General features: G+C 45.6%; 1 protein-coding gene across 7 annotated transcripts; it reads left to right on the top strand.

Annotated features, from left to right (window-relative positions):
- The first annotated feature begins 590 nt into the window (after positions 1–590).
- On the top strand, positions 591–20,749 carry siah1 (siah E3 ubiquitin protein ligase 1). 7 transcript variants are annotated; one of them, XM_041837336.2, is made up of 5 exons: positions 10,315–10,403; positions 10,875–11,434; positions 11,729–11,824; positions 11,968–12,024; positions 19,750–20,749. In XM_041837336.2, exons 3-5 carry the CDS (start codon positions 11,800–11,802, stop codon positions 20,598–20,600), a joined length of 933 nt encoding a protein of 310 aa, XP_041693270.1. In that variant the 5' UTR covers positions 10,315–10,403; positions 10,875–11,434; positions 11,729–11,799; the 3' UTR covers positions 20,601–20,749. The 7 variants fall into 7 exon arrangements, with proteins under 7 accessions (XP_041693271.1, XP_041693266.1, XP_041693273.1 ...); XM_041837334.2 differs by having other exon boundaries at positions 10,875–11,450; XM_041837337.2 differs by lacking the exons at positions 10,315–10,403; positions 10,875–11,434 and adding an exon at positions 591–773.
- The last annotated feature ends 276 nt before the right edge of the window (positions 20,750–21,025 follow it).

Here is a 21,025-nt window from a genome sequence, read left to right as displayed (position 1 = left end):
AACTAGATGATTACTTGGATTACTTTCAAATTCAGAGAGGATGTTTGTCGAAAAAATACATTATGACACCTTTCTGTTTTCTCAGTGATATTCAATTCAGCATTGAAAAAAGCCGCAAGTTTAAGTTTGTTGCACCTGAGTGAGTCTGACCACAAGTCAGAGACCACTATGATGACACACCAAATGTGTTTGATGGATCCTTTTTGTCCTCTTCTAATGCGCTTAAGGGGAAAGTAATCAGATTACATTACTGAGTTTGGGTAATCCAAAAGTTACGTTGCTGATTACAATTTTGGACAGGTAACTAGTAACTAACGGATTACATTTAGAAAGTAGACTACCCAACACGGCATAGCCATAGGCCTTTTTTTATTTCCACTTTCCAATTTACATTACAGTGGTTCCATTACAGGAGAATGAGTGGTTTAGTAGCCCAAGTAAATGCAGAGTGTGGTAGATTATGCTCACAAATAAAGCCGAATACCATATTAGCTGCTACTGTTTGAAAACTGTAGAGATTTTGTCATGACGCCTACTACAACCATTAGTGCATTCATGTTGCTAAAGCGCGCGCTCTCGTGAGAAACTATTTCAACAACTGTGCGCGGTCCTGAGGCCGGTGAGTACTTGGACGATAGGCGTCTCGTCTCCAGTACAGCGCAAATGTGGAAACACTGTAGCTAACGAGTGAAGGACTGTAGAATTGGAGCGGAATCCCTTGTGGATTACGTCGCGGTAGCTAGCTACAATATTAAAAGGATATTTAATCAAAGGTAAGGAGTGCGGATGTTTTACCGGGATGTACTCGAAAAACAACACGGATGCTAACGCCAAGCTAACGTAGTTAGCCATCTTCTTAATAGCAAGTTCAGCTATCTTAGGTGACGTTAGATAGCTAACGTAACCTACTTGACGTCGTAAACTAGATCTGCTGGGTAACGTTAAATGAACTGGTTAACTAGCTAACTAGATATGTGGACGGTTAAGTGATACTTCCGTTCATCACAGAGGAGGCCTTGCTGTATTACCTAGCTAGGTAATCTAACCTAGCTACAGTACAGTAGCTAACTAATGTTAGCTAGCTGCCTAGTATTGGCTACATTCGGGTAGGCCGCGCTCTATTCACTACTTAACAACTAGCTAACGTTACAGTAGCTAGCTAGTAAGAAAGCTGGCTCCCATGCCATACCAAAATTGGCTGTCAACTCATGCCATTTACCGAAATTGTCAGGTAACGTTACCTAGTTTACGTAGCAAGTGAACATTTTGCGGTTTTGTGAAGCAATGTTGGCTAACTAGCTGCTAGCTAACGAGTCAAATGCGCTTAATTGATTTGTTTGTTGTAGCTAGCGCATACATTTGCTATGGTGACGACATCGTCTCAGCAGATTTGTTCGCAGAGGCTGGGCCTTCATAGCTAGTTTGTTGAATATACCTACCTTGCAACCTAACACTTGTTTGCTAATTTTTTGAATGTCGAAAATGTCTTAACTTAGCGATGTAATTTGTCAGTGTTACGCTGACATGAATGGGCGCGTTCCAACCTGATTTGATTGAAGACTAGTCCAATCAGATGTGGCAGGTGCAGCATCACTTCTGTCAACCTTTACTTTATATTCCTAATCCCGTGTTTCTGCATAAATCTTGAAATCAGAATATAGCATATTTTCCTCTGAAAATATAGCAGGTCGTTGTCAATAAAACATCACCATACGGTGCAGAGCATTCGATTAGGCTGCTGGGTGCAAGGAGATCCCCAGCTCCTCTAAAACCATTGACAACTCCGTGCCGTTCAAGGGCTTGTGAAGTAAATGTTAATTATTTGGTTTTGCATATCATGATCTCTTGAAGAGCATAGTCAGAACGACACACTTACGATAATTCCATGCAAAACAATAGTGCAGATTTAGCATGCTTTTCATGATCAGTAAGCATGTAATTTCAGATACAGTACGTGAGAGTAGCCTCGCCATATGTCTCTCAAATGCCACCAGTAATTGGATATTTGAGTGATATAAAAATTAACTATGCCTGGAAAGTATGAGTGGTTTAGGTTAATTTCCCATCATACAACATTGTTTTTAAGAGTGTTGGTCAGCATGTCTTCACTGACATTTTCAACATGTCCCTTACTGAGTCTGTAATACCAACATGTTTCAAGCAGACCACCATAGTCCCTGTTCCCAAAAACACTAAGATAACCTGACTAAATGACTACCGACCCATAGAACTCACGTCTGTAGCCATGAAGTGCTTTGAAAGGCTGGTCATGGCTCACATCAACAGCATTATCCCAGAAACCCTAGACCCACTCCAATTTGCATACCGCCCCAACAGATCCACAGATAATGCAATCTCTATTGCACTCCACACTGCCCTTTCCCACCTGGACAAGAGGAACACCTATGTGAGAATGCTATTCATTGATTACAGCTCAGCGTTCAACACCATAGTGCCCTCAATGCTCATCACTAAGCTAAGGATCCTGGGACTAAACACCTCCCTCTGCAACTGGATCCTGGACTTCCTGACGGACCGCCCCCAGGTGGTAAGGGTAGGTAACAACACATCTGCCACGCTGATCCTCAACACGGGGGCCCCTCCTGTACTCCCTGTTCACCCATGACTGCATGGCCAGGCACGACTCCAACACCATCGTTTGCCGACAACAACAGTGGTAGGCCTGATCACCGACAACGATGAGACAGCCTATAGGGAGGAGGTCCGAGACCTGGTCGTGTGGTGCCAGGATAATAACCTCTCCCTCAACGTGATCAAGACAAAGGAGATGATTGTGGACTACAGGGGGAAAAAAGAAGACTGAGCACGCCCCCATTCTCATTGACGGGGCTGAAGTGGAACAGGTTGAGAGCTTCAAGTTCCTTGGTGTCCACATCACCAACAAACTATATAATGGGTCAAACACACCAATACTGTCATGAAGAGGGTACGACAAAGCAGATTCCCCCTCAGGAGACTTGGCATGGGTCCTCAGATCCTCAAAGTTCTACAGCTGCACCATCGAGAGCATCCTGACTGGTTGCATCGCTGCCTGGTATGGCGACTGCTCTGCCTCCGACCGCAAGGTACTACAGAGGGTAGTGCGTACGGCCCAGTACATCACTGGGGCCAAGCTTCCTGCCATCCAGGACCTATATACCAGGCGGTGTCAGAGGAAGGCCCTAAAAATTGTCAAAGACTCCAGCCACCCTAGTCATAGACTGTTCTCTCTGCTACCGCACGGCAATTGTGCGCCGCCCCATGGGTCTCCCGGTCGCGGCCGGCTACGACAGAGCCTGAATTCGAACCAGGATCTCTAGTGGCACAGCTAGCACTGCGATGCAGTGCCTTAAACCACTGCACCACGCGGGAATATAAATATACACTATATGACCAAAATTATGTGGACATATGCTCGTTGAACATCTCATTCCAAAATCATGGTCCCCCCTTTACTGCTGTAACAGCCTCCACTCTTCTGGGAAGGCTTTCCACTACATGTTGGAACATTTCTGCAAGGACTTGCTTCCATTCAGCCACAAGCATTAGTGAGGTTGGGCGATTAGGCCTGACTCGCAGTTGGCGTTCCAATTAATCCCAAAGGGGTTTGATGGGGTTGAGGTCAGGGCTCTGTGCAGGCCAGTCAAGTTCTTCCACCGATCTCGACAAACCATTTCTGTATGGACCTCGCTTTGTGCACGGGGGCATTGTCATGCTGGAACAGGAAAGGGCCTTCCCCAAACTGTTGCCACAAAGTTGGAAGCACAGAATCGTCTAGAATGTCGTTGTATGCTGTAGTGTTAAGATTTCCCTTCACTGGAACTTAAGCGGCCTAGCCCGAACCGTGAAAAACAGCCCCAGACAATTACTCCTCCTCCACCAAACTTTACAGTTGGCACTATGCATTGGGGCAGGTTGCCTTCTCCTGGCATCCGCCAAACCCAGATTAGTCGGTCGGACTGCCAGATGGTGAAGCTTGATTCATCACTCCAGAGAACGCATTTCCACTTCTCCAGAGACCAATGGCGGCGAGCTTTACACCACTCCAGCCGACGCTTGGCATTGCGCATGGTGATCTTAGGCTTGTGTGCGGCTGCTCGGCCATGGAAACCCATTTCATGTAGCTCCAGACGAACAGTTCTTGTGCTGACGTTGCTTCCAGAGACAGTTTGGAACTCTGTAGTGAGTGTTGCAACCGAGGGAAGACAATTTTTTACATGCTATGCGCTTCAGCACTCGGCAGTCCCGTTCTGTGAGCTTGTGTGGCCTACCACTTCGCGGCTGAGCAGTTGTTGCTCCTAGACATTTCAACAATAACAGCACTTACAGTTGACCGGGGCAGCTCTAGCAGGGCAGAAATTTGACGAACTGACTTGTTGGAAAGGTGGCATCCTATGATGGTGCTAAGTTGAAAGTCACTGAGCTCTTCAGTACAGGCCGTTCTACTGACAATGTTTGTCTATGGAGATTGCATGGCGGTGTGCTCAATTTTATACACCTGTCAGCCATGGCTGTGGCTGAATAGCCGAATCCACTAATTTGAAGGGGTTTCCACATACTTTTGGCGATGTAGTGTATGTTCTAAAATGTTAATGTCTAGTTGCAGGTGGATCGTTAGATAAAACAATATATATATAATTTATTAAAATCAGTTTTTTTGCTCCATGACGTAATCCAAAAATGTGTACGTCACCATCTTGTATTTTCAAATCTTCTCTCTTTGATTGAAACAGGTGGGTCCACCCCAAAGTGCTGCATGTCATGACACTGACCTGTCTCGATCAGGGGTGATGGAAGATTTGAAATCGACAAGATGGTGGCGTACACATTGTTGGATTACTTCATGGAGAAAAACATTTTATTTATTTTCTAAATTAAAACGAACCACCTGCAACTGGACACATACATTTTAAAAGACACCATCTTCGTTCGATTCAGCCAAACCTGTATCTCCAATACCAGGTTAGTTAAAATCTATGCCAAAGTTTTGGTATAGGCCAACCTGTAACGCCCAGTAAGGGATACCAAAGATCTTTGGTTATATCACATTATCAGGTGTACATTCTGTAGCTACATGTCTACGTATTTCAAGGAAACTGGTCATTCAAAGGAGCTATTTGCCAATCGTGCTATTGTTGTGATTTGTTGATACAATTCTGCAAATACTTTTTCTGATTTCCTTACGTCCTTGATTGGATGTAATTGTGCACTGCATCCATCTCATGTCCAATGTATCAGCTACGACAGAGAACCTTGTCTTTGTATTATGTTTGTGTGATTTTACTTAGCCTAACAATCTTATTTTTAGGACTAATGTTTCAGACCTCTGTTGGTTGGAAAAAATGCACCAAAAACTGCCAGTATTGATGGTGTGTTATGTCTGGCCTTGGTTTAATAAATTAAATGGCTGACTGCCTGTTTTCATGACTGTAGTAGCCTGTCCTTTGTCGCTCCCTGACTTGCTGGCAGCTGCACATGCATAGTGAATTGAACATGGTAACACCCAGATAGTGACAGGCTGACAGCTGTCTCTAGCAGCGGGAGGTCCAGTTTGGTAACTCACTCACTGGCTCTTAGGGCAATCTATGATGCAGAATCCCTCTCTCCTGCATCATAGATTGGCCTAATGAACATGCTACTGGACGTGTGTGTGTTTTGCAGAAGAGCGGGCTGGATGTTTGAAGGTGGGTGTTTCTGCCTTCAGATTCCAACCCTCAATGTAACGTCTCCACGGCAACACATGCTTCTGCTAATAATGCTCTTCTGTCCAGGGTGAGTTGGCTGCTTTGCCCAGGCTGCTCTTGTCTACCAGGATGTTGAGTGAATAACTACTCTGTTTCTGGGGTTGAGCAAACCATAAGCAAACTTCTGCGTATAGGAAACTATTATTATATTTTTGCGACGGGGGTGTCACAAAGCAGGCTACTATTTTTGCAGTTGAAATGTGAGAGCTAGGTTCTGTTAGGAGTTTCTCCAACCTGAAACTGTGTTTGGCTAATGGCTATGTTTGTGGGCAGCGTAGTTTCCTGCTCTGTCAGTAAACAATTAGTTCCTTTGTGTTATTCTTGCTCCTAGATGAGTTGTTGTTTTGTATTGGTTTGCTCTGCCATGGTAGGAGGGTTGCCTGTGCTTGCTTTATGAGGAGGTGGATTGGGTTGTCACTGCAGCTGTGTACATGGAATGGTGTGTTTCCATGGATGCATTCAAGAGTGAAAGTAGGCTAGGCCCCTCTGTCTGATCAGACTACTGCAATGCCTTTGTCAGCCAAAGTGTCTTTCTGTCTTTGTCTCGGTATTGTTGTCAAGGTGTTTTTTGTGGCAGAACCATGGTACATTTCCACTGGGCAACCTGTTTTGCATCCTCCTGGCTGTGAGTCCTATGCATTCTGTCCTTTTGCAGGTGTCTACAGCTTGGATGTAGCCTAAATACACTGCTCAAAAAAATAAAGGGAACACTTAAACACAATGTAACTCCAAGTCAATCACACTTCTGTGAAATCAAACTGTCCACTTAGGAAGCAACACTGATTGACAATAAATTTCACATGCTGTTGTGCAAATGGAATAGACAACAGGTGGAAATTATAGGCAATTAGCAAGACACCCCCAATAAAGAAGTGGTTCTGCAGGTGGTGACCACAGACCACTTCTCAGTTCCTATGCTTCCTGGCTGATGTTTTGGTCACTTTTGAATGCTGGCGGTGCTTTCACTCTAGTGGTAGCGGAGTCTACAACCCACACAAGTGGCTCAGGTAGTGCAGCTCATCCAGGATGGCACATCAATGCGAGCTGTGGCAAGAAGGTTTGCTGTGTCTGTCAGCGTAGTGTCCAGAGCATGGAGGCGCTACCAGGAGACAGGCCAGTACATCAGGAGACGTGGAGGAGGCCGTAGGAGGGCAACAACCCAGCAGCAGGACTGCTACCTCCGCCTTTGTGCAAGGAGGAGCAGGAGGAGCACTGCCAGAGCCCTGCAAAATGACCTCCAGCAGGCCACAAATGTGCATGTGTCTGCTCAAACGGTCAGAAACAGACTCTATGAGGGCCCGACGTCCACAGGTGGGGGTTATGCTTACAGCCCAACACTGTGCAGGACGTATGGCATTTGCCAGAGAACACCAAGATTGGCAAATTCGCCACTGGCGCCCTGTGCTCTTCACAGATGAAAGCAGGTTCACACTGAGCACATGTGACAGACGTGACAGAGTCTGGAGACGCCGTGGAGAACGTTCTGCTGCCTGCAACATCCTCCAGCATGACTGGTTTGGCGGTGGGTCAGTCATGGTGTGGGGTGGCATTTCTTTGGGGGGCCGCACAGCCCTCCATGTGCTCGCCAGAGGTAGCCTGACTGCCATTAGGTACCGAGATGAGATCCTCAGACCCCTTGTGAGACCATATGCTGGTGCGGTTGGCCCTGGGTTCCTCCTAATGCTAGACCTCATGTGGCTGGAGTGTGTCAGCAGTTCCTGCAAGAGGAAGGCATTGATGCTATGGACTGGCCCGCCCGTTCCCCAGACCTGAATCCAATTGAGCACATCTGGGACATCATGTCTCGCTCCATCCACCAACGCCACGTTGCAACACAGACTGTCCAGGAGTTGGCGGATGCTTTAGTCCAGGTCTGGGAGGAGATCCCTCAGGAGACCATCCACCACCTCATCAGGAGCATGCCCAGGCGTTGTAGGGAGGTCATACAGGCACGTGGAGGCCACACACACTACTGAGCCTCATTTTGACTTGTTTTAAGGACATTACATCAAAGTTGGATCAGACTGTAGTGTGGTTTCCCACTTTAATTTTGAGGGTGACTCCAAATCCAGACCTCCATGGGTTGATACATTTGATTTCCATTGATCATTTTTGTGTGATTTTGTTGTCAGCACATTCAACTATGTAAAGAAAAAAGTATTTAATAAGATTATTTCATTCATTCAGATCTAGGATGTGTTATTTTAGTGTTCCCTTAATTTTTTTGAGCAGTGTATTATGACACTGCTGTCATTAAGATCAAAATGCATGTGCCACTTCCCTCCCTTTTTAACAATAAGCTTGACAAAGGTTTTTTTAGTCATATTCTTTTAAACCAAGGGCTAGGCTATATCCAAATGACTGTGAATGTGGCTTTAATAGTCATTATACTGTAAGAACAACCATAAGAGCTACCCTTTTGCATGCTGCTACTGCTGTTTTATGTGCTCTGCCTGGCACCTGCCTCTTGAGTTACCTTTTGTTCACCAGCCTGTAGCAGGATGCCAAAGAATATCCAGCTGTTTTTAGTAGTTAGAATACCTCTGTTTGTAATACATTTTAGCAAACACTCTTATCCAGAGCGACTTACATTAGTGCATTCATCTTACTTTGTCTCACCTAGCAGTCTTATCACAATCTAGCAAGTACCTCACTTTCAAATATTATTCAGGGAGGGGAGGAAAGTGCAGTTAATGTGCCTTCTGCCTAGTTTATTGACAGTTTATTAGTATTGTTAGGTTGGTAATGAGGTCAGTATAGAAATAGATGGTAAAGTATTGTTGCTGTTCTAGCACTTAATGAGAGAATTTACGATATACCATCATACCTGTTGCTGAAACCTATTTCAACACGTTTGGTCTAAGTTAGATGGTCTGAATGATTGAGAGACCAATGGTCTGACTACCTGTACTTTGACTTCTAAGGATTGACTTTGGTCATACTGATGTTTCACTTTGCTCTCAAAGACAGGGCATGTCTCTGAATAAGTTAATTGGAAGTCTATTTGGATTAGACAGTAGCTACAACGGTTACATTTCCACATTCCATGACTAGGGCTGGCATAATTACCATATAACTGTGTACCCAACCGTTATGGGCGAAGACCATCATGAGAATAAAATAACCATCAGAACCAGTTTTTTGTGTGTGTGTGGAACAAACCACTGACTGAAGATGGGACGGCCGGGAATTTGTGCAGTTTGTGTCAGTTTCTGCTGTACAACGTGATCAAACTTTGTTGCTCCTTGCTGAAACAAGCGAGGTGTTGTAGCAAATGAGTCTATAGTTGCCTGGGCAACATCCCCCTCCCTGCAGTAGCAGTGCATGGATTCAGGATCAGAGGAGAAAATGTGTTTAAATTTTTTTTAATTACAAAACAATATTCGAACAGTTAACGGTGACCGCGGTCATTTAGCTGACCAATAAGTCATCCAAAATTCCATGACCGTCACAGCCCTGTCCATGACTTGTGTGTGTTAAGAGTTTATGTAGTGTTTTTGCTATCCACTCTGAACATTGTGCTGTGCATTTGTAATGTATACTCTGACCTGTGTTTGCGATTAGGGTGTCCACTCCACTGTGAGGCTGTTATGGGACCGGGGGTCACTGAGTGTAAGTAACAGTACTTGTGTGTTCTCCGGCTCTCGACTCTCTCTCCAGTTTCTTTGTCTAGGCTGCGTGGTCAGAGGAAGGGAGGGAGGCAGGCAGGCAGGATGGTGTCAGCCCTACTGGAGGTGGAGCTGTAATCTGAGAAGGGCTGAGCCCAGGAGAAGGGCCCCACTCCTCAGAAGGGAGAAAGAGGGTGGGGGAGAGCGTGAGCATGCGCTCTCCAGTCATTGGACTCCTTAGCCTACAGGGAGCAGTGCAGGCGTCAGGCAAGGGGGACTGCTCTGTGGTGCTTAGCCAGGACTGTCTGTTTCACCCTACTGCCTGCCTGGGAGATCCCCCCCCCCCCTCTCTCTGCCTGGAGCGGCTGACTTCTCCACTGACTGACTGGATCACTCAGAGGATACAGTAGGGAGTGGTTACTTACACCAGGGTTTGACTGCACTTTCAGGAGAAGGAGACTGCCAGTGTTTTCCTTAGCTTCCTCTTCAACGTGCTCCATTTCTTTCCCTGGCTGGGCAGGCCGCTGCCTGCTAGGCTCTGGGAGCTGGATATACTTGTAACATTCCTGGATTACAGCTACGTGTTTATTTTTTTTCTTCTCTATTTGTCCCCCTCCGACCCGTGGCTCCTCCACCCTTCCTTGGCCTTTTCCTAGGCTGCACTTAAAAGAGGATTTTTGGCTCTTAAGACTCCAGCCTCCTGCCCTCTGCCGTGCTGGTGAAAGAAGTGCCTGAATCGGAGTGTCTGGCTCTGTTTGAGGCGTCCAGCCCGCCAAGGTGTCTGGCCCTGGACCCCCAGGCTCTGAGTGCAGTAGTACATCTGTTTTCCGATGGGGGTTTAAGTAGAGCCCTAGAGAGAGGGAGAGTGACCGGAAAGGATCTGCTCTCGGTTATGGGCTGTTTTTGTTTCTATGGAAAAATCGCAATGAAGAGTTCCCTCACACTCTCCCTATGTCGGGCAGAGCTAATGTTCAGCCCATGAACTCATGGAAGGGGGTGCTCAAGCTCTTCACGTGCATAGCTGCTAGAACAACCGCCAACAAACCTAAAGGTAACATTTTCCTATTTGCACACTCGGTGGCTCATAAATATTCCCCTGCTCATTTACCGTGAGAATGTCTGTTGGAATGGAATGTTTGCCCCCCCCTTCCCCTTGCTCCTCCTATACCTGGGGTGCAATTGTGGTGTCATAAAATACCTACCGGTGTTGACATCTGTCCAGTCATGGCTTTGTTTTCTGCAAGGCACTGCAGATCCTAAGGGCAGGGAATTTTTTATATACTTTGTGTATGCAGGGGTGTGAGACTGGACATGAGTGGAGAACAAAGAATGGCATGTTTGTGTTAAGTAGAAATGCATTTGGTTTTCTGACCCTCTGTACAAACATACCAAACAATTGTCATGGTTGCCAACTCTGTCAATCTGTTCCCTCTTTGTTGTGTTTTGGATGTTACGGCACTTTATTGGAGTGCTTTAAAGTGGTGTGTGTGTGTGTGTGTGTGTGTGTTCCTCTCCCCTGCAGCAGTGTGTGTGGAGGGCACATGCAGACGGCGTGTTTGACAGTAAACAGCAGTCGGAGTTTACAGTAGGGGGGCAGGCTGAGACTCTCCACCTCTCCTCTCCTAGGCCACGCTGACTCAAAGCCAGGCGCCTGCATGGAGGAGGCTGCTGCTGAAGCACATAATAGTGTTTGTTTTGGGTTTAGCCTACATCTGCTAGTTTCTGGTGCTCCTTACCGGCCGTCATCCTAGATAAGTCATATTTTAACGGGGTAGTGACGTGAATTCATAGATTTACCCTCACTCAAAGACATGATTCAACAAATGGGCTAGACCGGAAGTAGCCTAAATGATCAAACAAAAGATCTGACATGAGTTCTGTGCAGAAATGTGGATCAATATTAATCATATATGCCATTTAGCAGAAGCTTTTATCCAATGCAGCTTAGTCATGTGTGCATACATTTTACGTGCAGGTGGTCCCCGGGCATCAAACCCACTGTCCTGGCGTTGCAAGCGCCATGCTCTACCAACTGAGTAACAGAGGACCACAATCAAGACCTCAATCAGTGGACTGATTTTAGTAAAAATATTTAAATGTTAGTGTCAGTTAGCTAGGATGTAACCAGTTCTAGTTGTTGTAATGTGATAGTAGGCTTAAAGGTTGTGCTGAGAATAGACTAAAGGGGGAAATCGATGCTTCATGTAATGTACTTTGCATTAGTGTTGTTAACCCATTGCATGATAAAAGCTGTGGGTTTCCAGTAGAATGTGTGAGGCCAAGAGCGCTCAGTATTAGCGCTCTAGCCATGGCATTTTTGTTTCCACAGCTCACTGATTTAACAACACTTCATTTGTATCGGTGATGTTTGGGCAGGTCTGAGTCAGTCCCCAACACATGTCCACCTTCATACTATAGCTAGAACTGTTGACCATGACCGGCCCTGAATGGTTGCCCTGCAGAGAACAGAAGGTGGGCATATGGGCCTTTACAGAACTCTGAGACTGCAGTGATGCTGATTGATGTGTTTCTATGGCTACCTCGGCTCCATTTTACTTGATTTGTTTTTGTTTTTACTCCACTAGTTAACCTCTATTTTCTCTCTCCCCTTTCAGAGTTACCCACATTTCAAGAGAAGAAGAAAGCCTTATTTGGGAATCTTATGGACGAAGGCAAGCAACATTTTCTTTCTCTTGTGTTTCTGTGTGTGTTTGGGTTAACCCAAGGGAAGCAGCTTGTTTGATAAAGCAGGGGAGGTGTTTGGAGGATTGTAGAGGTCATCTAATGAAGGCCCGGTGAGTGTGATTGGTAGACTGAGGAGAGGCCATCACCCTGAGCTGGTTTAGTAATCAACTCCTCTCCATCTGGAGGGGCATATTGAGCCTCTCCTCCTCGTGTGCCATTCACCCCAGCTTCCCAACACACGGGATGGGAGGAGAGAGTCCGAACGCAACCGAATCCCAACCTACTGTCTGTAAAATCAAATTTTATTGGTCACATACATATTTAGCAGATGTTATTGCGGGTGTAGCGAAATGCTTGTGTTACTACTGCACTGTTGGAGCTAGGATCTAACAATACACAAATCTAAAAGTAAATAATGGAATTAAGAAATATATAAATATTAGGACGAGCAATGTCTGAGTGGCATTGACTAAATAGAATAGAATACAGTATATACAGTTGAAGTCGTAAGTTTACATACACTTAGGTTGGAGTCATTAAAACCTGTTTTTTCAACCACTCCACAAATTTCTTGTTAACAAACTATAGTTTTGGCAAGTCGGTTAGGACATCTACTTTGTGCATGACACAAGTAATTTTTCCAACAATTATTTACAGACAGATTATTTCACTTATTGTATCACAATTCCAGTGGGTCAGAAGTTTACATACACTAAGTTGACGGTGCCTTTAAACAGCTTGGAAAATTCCAAAAAATGATGTCATGGCTTCTGATAGGCGAATTGACATAATTTGAGTCAATTTGAGGTGTACTGTATTTCAAGGCCTACCTTCAAACTCAGTGCCTCTTTGCTTGACATCATGAGAAAATCAAAAGAAATCAGCCAAGACCTCAGAAAAATAATTGTAGACCTCCACAAGTCTGGTTCATCCTTGGGAGCAATTTCCAAACGCCTGAAGGTACCACGTTCATCTGTACAAACAATAGTATGCAAATATAAACACCATGGGACCACGCAGCCTTCATACCGCTCAGGAAGGAGACGCGTTATGTCTCCTAGAGATGAACGTACTTTGGTGCGAAAATCCACAGTAAAACGAGTCCTATATCAACATAACCTGACAGGCCGCTCAGCAAGGAAGAAGCCACTGCTCCAAAGCTGCCATAAAAAAGCCAGACTACGGTTTGCAACTGCACGTGGGGACAAAGATCGTACTTTTTGGAGAAATGTCCTCTGGTCTGATGAAACAAAAATTGAACTGTTTGGCCATAATGACCATTGTTATGTTTGGAGGAAAAAGGGGGTGCTTGCAAGCCAAAGAACACCATCCCAACCGTGAAGCACGGGGGTGGCAGCATCATGCTGTGGGGGTGCTTTGCTGCAGGAGGGACTGGTGCACTTCACAAAATAGATGGCATCATGAGGAAGGAAAATGATGTGGATATATTGAAGCAACATCTCAAGACATCAGTCAGGAAGTTAAAGCTTGGTTGCAAATGGGTCTTCCAAATGGACAATGACCCCAAGCATACTTCCAAAGTTGTGGCAAAATGTCTTAAGGACAACAAAGTCAAGGTATTGGAGAGGCCATCAAAGCCCTGACCTCAATCCTATAGAACATTTGTGGGCAGAACTGAAAAAGCATGTGCGAGCAAGGAGGCCTACAAACCTGACTCAGTTACACCAGCTCTGTCAGGAGGAATGGGCCAAAATTCACCCAACTAATTGTGGGAAGCTTGTGGAAGGCTACCTGACACGTTTGACCCAAGTTAAACAATTTAAAGGCAATGATACAAAATACTAATTGAGTGTATGTAAACTTCTGACCAACTGGGAATGTGATGAAAGAAATAAAAGCTGAAATAAATCATTCTCTCTACTATTATTCTGACATTTCACATTCTTAAAATAAAGTGGTGATCCTAACTGACCTAAGACAGTGATTTCTTACTAGGATTAAATGTCAGGAATTGTGAAAAACTGAGTTTAAATGTATTTGGCTAAGGTATCTGACTTCAACTGTACATATGAGATGAGTAGTAAACATTATTAAAGTGACTAGTGTTCCATTATTTAAAGTGGCCAGTGATTCCATGTCTATGTAGATAGGGCAGCAGCCTCAAAGGTGCAGGGTTGAGTAGCCGGGTGGTACCCGGCTAGTGATGGCTATTTAACAGTTGTTAATTATCCTTCATTGTATTTGTCAAACATGACTGGCGTAAGAAAATAATTGATGTAAATCTTTTTTTCAAATGTAATGATACTGATCTCAAGATGCCCAACGATTGAACAGAGCAGTAGCTGAGTTTCTGTCTGGATCAAGTGTCATTCTGTGACTGGCTAATATGCCATTTTTTGCAGTGGTATCGAGTGTTGTGATACTAAACCTGGTATCGAAGTCAATTCTGGTATCGTGACAACACTAGTCTGCATCCAGCCAGACACTGGCAGGCAGCACAGACTGGGATGAGGGAATAAAATAGAGGAGGCTGCTGGTGCCAAAGCCTCCAGGAGACAGACTAAAGAGCTGTCTGCATCTCCCTTTTCTGCTGTTGCTCTGGAGCACATCACTGCCTTCACGCAGGCTGCAGCAACACACACACAGGCAGATACTGTTACCGTCACTGCAGACTTCTTGCTAAAGGGCTCACTCACGCCCACATACTAAACCTCACACACTTACAGCCCAGACAGTAGCCAATTGCAATTGTTCCATCTCAACAAGCTGCTTTCTCAGCACCCACACAGCTCTTGTTTTAGCCCTACTAGTCTTGGCTTTGCCATGTTGTGTTCTGTGCTAATTTGGTCCACAGTTGTTGCTTGTGTATCCAGAGCAGCTCGCTAAATGGCCCATAAATAGGTGGAGCTTTATCAGAGCAGATGTGTTTACAGGCAGCCTTAATGACACCTACACGCACAGCCCTGCTGCCCAGTCTGCCCCCTCTCCCTTTCCTTGCTTCCCTCCATTTCCCATGTCTTTTTTGGCTGGAGCATAGTGCCCCATCATGGCTGTCTTCCTGCCTGTCTCCCAGTCTCTGAGCTGTGCTGTGGGTTATATAAAGCAGCAGGGCCAGGGGTGAGTCACACCCAGCTCCTGCCAGGCCCAGGGAAAATCAAGCCCTCCCTCCACTCGGCGGGCCGTCCCATCCACAAAGCCCTCAACCGCAGCCTGTTACTATGGGAACAGCTGACAGGAAGCAAGCTAGTACTCTGCTCTCGCATCAATCCTAGTCCACATTGCCGAATGGAATCTTTCCTTTTTTTATGCGACCATTAATCTGTGTTGCTCTCCTGGGCCAGAAATAGCTCCCAAGCTCTGTGCTTGCCCTTCGCTGGTCAGGCTTTATAGACAGATGGGCATATCACAGAACCTCCAGGCTGACCCTCAGAGGGAGGGAGGGAAAAGGCCCATCAGTGTATAGGGCTGCCTGCCTGGAGGCCCCAGCCAGCCCACTGTACTGGGGCTGTGCTAGGGGAGGAACATGCCGTTTTCTCTCTGGATGTCAACAATCAGTGAAAACACACATCTTCCTAGAGGCCCAAATGCCTGACCATATATCGCTGTTCATTTACTTGGCATGGGGCTCGACATGGAGAATATGAAATCTAGCGCATGTCTCAGTCTACCTCTCTACAGCTATCGCCATTACTGTTTGTTTTAGTCAGGTATTCATTGATCGTAGTAAGTCCATGGGATCTACAGTATACAGTGCATTCAGAAAGTATTCAGACCCTTTGACTTTTTCTACATTTTGTTACGTTACAGCCTTATTCTAAAATGGATTAAATAATTGTTTTTCCTCAATCTACACACTACCCCATAATGACTAAGCGAAAACAGGTTTTTAGAAATGTTTGCAAATGTATAACTAAAACAGATGCCTTGTTTACATAAGTATTCAGACCCTTTGCTATGAGACTCCAAATTGAGCTCAGGTGCATCCTGTTTCCATTGATCATCCTTTATGTTTCTACAACTTGATTGGAGTCCACCTGTGGTAAATTCAATTGATTGGACATTTGGAAAGGCAAACGCATGTCTATATAAAGGTCCCACAGTTGACTGTGCGGTACCGGAGCGCCAAGTCTAGGTCCAAGAGGCTTCTAAACAGCTTCTACCCCCAAGCCATAAGACTCCTGAACATCTAATCAAATGGCTACCCAGACTATTTGCATTGCCCTGCCCCTTTTACGCTGCTGCTACTCTCGGTTTATTATCTATGCATAGTCACTTTAATAACTCTACCTACATGTACATATTACCTCGACTAACCGGTGCCCCCGCACATTGACTCGCTATTGTTATTTTTACTGCTGCTCTTTAATTATTTGTTATTTTTATATATACAGTGAGGGGAAAAAAGTATTTGATCCCCTGCTGATTTTGTACTTTTGCCCACTGACAAAGAAATGATCAGTCTATCATTTTAATGGAAGGTTTATTTGAACAGTGAGAGACAGAATAACAACAACAAAAATCCAGAAAAACGCATGTCAAAAATGTTATAAATTGATTTGCATTTTAATAAGGGAAATAAGTATTTGACCCCTCTGCAAAACATGACTTAGTACTTGGTGGCAAAACCCTTGTTGGCAATCACAGAGGTCAGACGTTTCTTGTAGTTGGCCACCAGGTTTGCACACATCTCAGGAGGGATTTTGTCCCACTCCTCTTTGCAGATCTTCTCCAAGTCATTTAAGGTTTCGAGGCTGACGTTTGGCAACTTGAACCTTCAGCTAACTCCACAGATTTTCTATGGGATTAAGGTCTGGAGACTGGCTAGGCCACTCCAGGACCTTAATGTGCTTCTTCATGAGCCACTCCTTTGTTGCCTTGGCCATGTGTTTTGGGTCATTGTCATGCTGGAATACCCATCCACGACCCATTTTCAATGCCCTGGCTAAGGGAAGGAGGTTCTCACCCAAGATTTGACGGTACATGGCCCGTCCATCGTCCCTTTGATGCGGTGAAGTTGTCCTGTCCCCTTAGCAGAAAAACACCCCCAAAGCATAATGTTTCCACCTCCATGTTTTACGGTGGGGATGGTGTTCTTGGGGTCATAGGCAGCATTCCTCCTCCTCCTCCAAACACGCCGAGTTGAGTTGATGCCAAAGAGCTTGATGTTGGTCTCATCTGACCACAACACTTTCACCCAGTTCTCCTCTGAATCATTCAGATGTTCATTGGCAAACTTCAGACGGGCATGTATATGTGTTTTCTTGAGCAGGGGGACCTTGCGGGCGCTGCAGGATTTCAGTCCTTCACGGCGTAGTGTGTTACCAATCGTTTTCTTGGTGACTATGGTCCCAGCTGCCTTGAGATCATTGACAAGATCCTCCCGTGTAGTTCTGGGCTGATTCCTCACCGTTCCCATAATCATTGCAACTCCACGAGGTGAGATCTTGCATGGAGCCCTAGCCCGAGGGAGATTGACAGTTATTTTATGTTTCTTCGATTTGCGAATATTCGCACCAACTGTTGTCACCTTCTCACCAAGCTGCTTGCCGATGGTCTTGTAACCCATTCCAGCCTTGTGTAGGTCTACAATCTTGTCCCTGACATCCTTGGAGAGTTCTTTGGTCTTGGCCATGGTGGAGAGTTTGGAATCTGATTGATTGAATGCTTCTGTGGACAGGTGTCTTTTATACAGGTAACAAGCTGAGATTAGGAGCACTCCCTTTAAGAGTGTTTTTGAAATCTTTCTGATTGAGAGGGGATCAAATACTTATTTCCCTCATTAAAATGCAAATCAATTCATAACATTTTTGACATGCGTTTTTCTGGTTTTATTTGTTGTTATTCTGTCTCTCACTGTTCAAATAAACCTACCATTAAAATTATACACTGATCATTTCTTTGTCAGTGGGCAAACGTACAAAATCAGCAGGGGATCAAAGAATAATAAAAAGTATTTCTTTTAAAACTGCATTGTTGGTTAAGGGCTTGTAAGTAAACTTTTCACTGTAAGGTCTACACCTGTTGTATTCGGCGCATGTGACAAATAAAATGTCAGAGCAAAAACCAAGCCATGAGGTTGTAGGAATTGTCCGTAGAGCTCAGAGACAATGGAAGAAGTTTGGAACCACCAAGACTCTTCCTAAAGCTGGCCACCCAGCCAAACTGAGCAATAGGGGGAGAAGGGCCTTTGTCACCTCTCTGACCAAGAACCCGATGGTCACTCTTACAGAGCTCCAGAGTTCCTTTGTGGAGATGGGAGAACCTTCCAGAAGGACAACCATCTCTGCAGCACTCCACCAATCAGGCCTTTATGGTAGAGTGGCCAGACGGAAGCCTCTCCTCAGTGAAAGGCACATGACAGCCAGCTTGGAGTTTGCCAAAAGGCACCTAAAGGACTCTCAGACCATGAGAAACAAGATTCTCTGGTCTGATGAAACCCAGATTGATATCTTTGGCCTGAATGCCAAGGGAAAGATTAACAGAGCAAAGTACAGAGAGATCCTTGATGAAAACCTGCTCAGGACCTCTGACTGGGGGCGAAGGTTCACCTTCCAACAGGACAATGACCATAAGCACACAGCCAAGACAACGCAGGAGTGGCTTCGGGACAAGTCTCTGAATGTCCTTGAGTTGCCCAACCAGAGCCCGGACTTGAACCCGATCAAACACCTCTGGAGAGACCTGAAAATAGCTGTGCAACGACACTCCCCATCCAACCTGACAGCGCTTGAGAGGATCTGTAGAGAAGAATGGGAGAGACTCCCCCAATACAGGTGTGCCAAGCTTTTAGCATCATACCCAAGAAGACTCAAGGCTATAATCGCTGCTAAAGGTGCTTCAACAATTTACTGAGGAAAGGGTCTGAATACTTATGTAAATGTGATATTTCCGTTTGTATTTATTTATACATTTGCAAAAATTTCTAAACCTGTTTTTGCCTTGTCATTGTGGGGTATTGTCTTTAGATTGAGGGGGGGGGTGACAATTTTATCCATTTTAGAATAAGGCTGTAACATAACAAAAGATGGAAAAAGTCAAGGGGTCTGAATACTTTCCGAATGCACTGTATGCTGCATATACATTATGTACCCTTCTGTTTTTTTTGTTTTTTTTGTCTTCAGCCTGTTTAGACTCTTCTTTGCACTGAGTGTAACTATGTTTACCCTACCCTCTCATCCTGTTTGAATAGAAGGCAGTTGCCAGTGAACTACCAGTGCAAATGAACAGTAATCACATAAAAATAAAGCATGATGTTAGTCTTTCCAAGATACTAGATCCCTCAAATTCAATTCTGGGCCTTGAAGCCAGTTCCACTGCTTTAAAAAATATATATTCCCCTCTAATCAGGGACTGATTTAGACCTGGGACACCAGGTGGGTGCAATTAATTATCAGGTAGAACAGAGAACCAGCAGTAGTCTGGACCTCGTAGGGTAAGAGTTTAATACCGCTGTACTAGATCATCAAATTGTTCTACACACAATCACATTCCTTTTGAAATTGTTACATGACATGCTTCAGTAGAACATTTGTAGTTTATAACATAAAGCCCACATGACCTTTGCGCATGTGAATGAACCATGACTATTGTTTAAGAATCTGTGATTGGTCAAGCCTCTCATGCAAACTATTACGTTTGTCCTCTCACTACTTTCACCTATTCTCCTGTCTCCACACCAAATGTATAGTTCATTTATTATCCTGGTGTGTGTCTCTCTCTTTAACCTGTGTTCTCCCTGTGTTTCTCTACAGAAATGAGTCGCCAGACCGCCACAGCGCTGCCCACAGGAACCTCCAAGTGTGCCCCCTCCCAGCGTGTCCCCACCCTGTCTGGCACTACGGCCTCTAACAGCGACCTGGCCAGCCTGTTTGAGTGCCCCGTCTGCTTCGACTATGTGTTGCCCCCCATCCTGCAGTGCCAGAGCGGCCACCTGGTCTGCAGCAACTGCCGGCCCAAGCTCACCTGCTGCCCCACCTGCCGGGGCCCGCTGGGCTCCATCCGGAACCTGGCCATGGAGAAGGTGGCCAACTCTGTGCTGTTCCCCTGCAAGTATGCGTCGTCGGGCTGCGAGGTGACGCTGCCCCACACAGACAAGGCGGAGCACGAGGAGCTGTGTGAGTTCCGGCCGTACTCCTGCCCCTGCCCAGGGGCCTCCTGTAAGTGGCAGGGCTCGTTGGATGCGGTCATGCCCCACCTCATGCACCAGCACAAATCCATCACCACGCTGCAGGGCGAGGACATAGTGTTCCTAGCCACGGACATTAACCTGCCTGGGGCAGTGGACTGGGTCATGATGCAATCCTGCTTCGGCTTCCACTTTATGCTGGTCCTGGAGAAGCAGGAGAAGTACGACGGCCACCAGCAGTTCTTTGCCATCGTGCAGCTGATCGGCACGCGGAAGCAGGCAGAAAACTTTGCCTACCGCCTGGAGCTCAACGGGCATCGGCGACGGCTCACCTGGGAGGCCACGCCCCGCTCCATCCACGAGGGCATCGCCACGGCCATTATGAACAGCGACTGCCTAGTGTTTGACACCTCCATCGCGCAGCTGTTCGCTGAGAACGGTAACCTGGGCATCAACGTCACCATATCCATGTGCTGAGGACTGTCAGGTGGACAGCCACTAACACACACTTTCTCCATCTTTCTCACTCTCTCACACTCACACTCTCACACACACACACACACATACTCGGACACATTTCAGACACTACAGGACACCTGGAGTTGTACCTGGGGGGGTTTGGAGGAGGGGGGCAAGATCTTTCCCAGGGAACCTGTTGTCTTCGAACAATGTGATTTAGAACGTTCAGATCGGTTAGATTGATGAAAACAATGGAACTCTATCCCTGGGATTCAATTTTAAGCTTCATTACAATATTAATTATATAACTAAAGTAAAGGTATCTTTTTTTTTTACTTTAACTTTCTGAGAATAATCCAGCATTGCCCCTTGAACCCAGAGCACACCTGTGGAGTGAACACTTCAACAGGTGGGCTCAGTTTGCCATATTTCTTTCTTTGCAG

The sequence above is a fragment of the Coregonus clupeaformis genome, chromosome 19 (assembly GCF_020615455.1).
Source record: "Coregonus clupeaformis isolate EN_2021a chromosome 19, ASM2061545v1, whole genome shotgun sequence".
Classification (NCBI taxonomy): Eukaryota; Metazoa; Chordata; class Actinopteri; order Salmoniformes; family Salmonidae; genus Coregonus; species Coregonus clupeaformis.
This window is presented reverse-complemented; position numbering and strand designations above follow the sequence as displayed.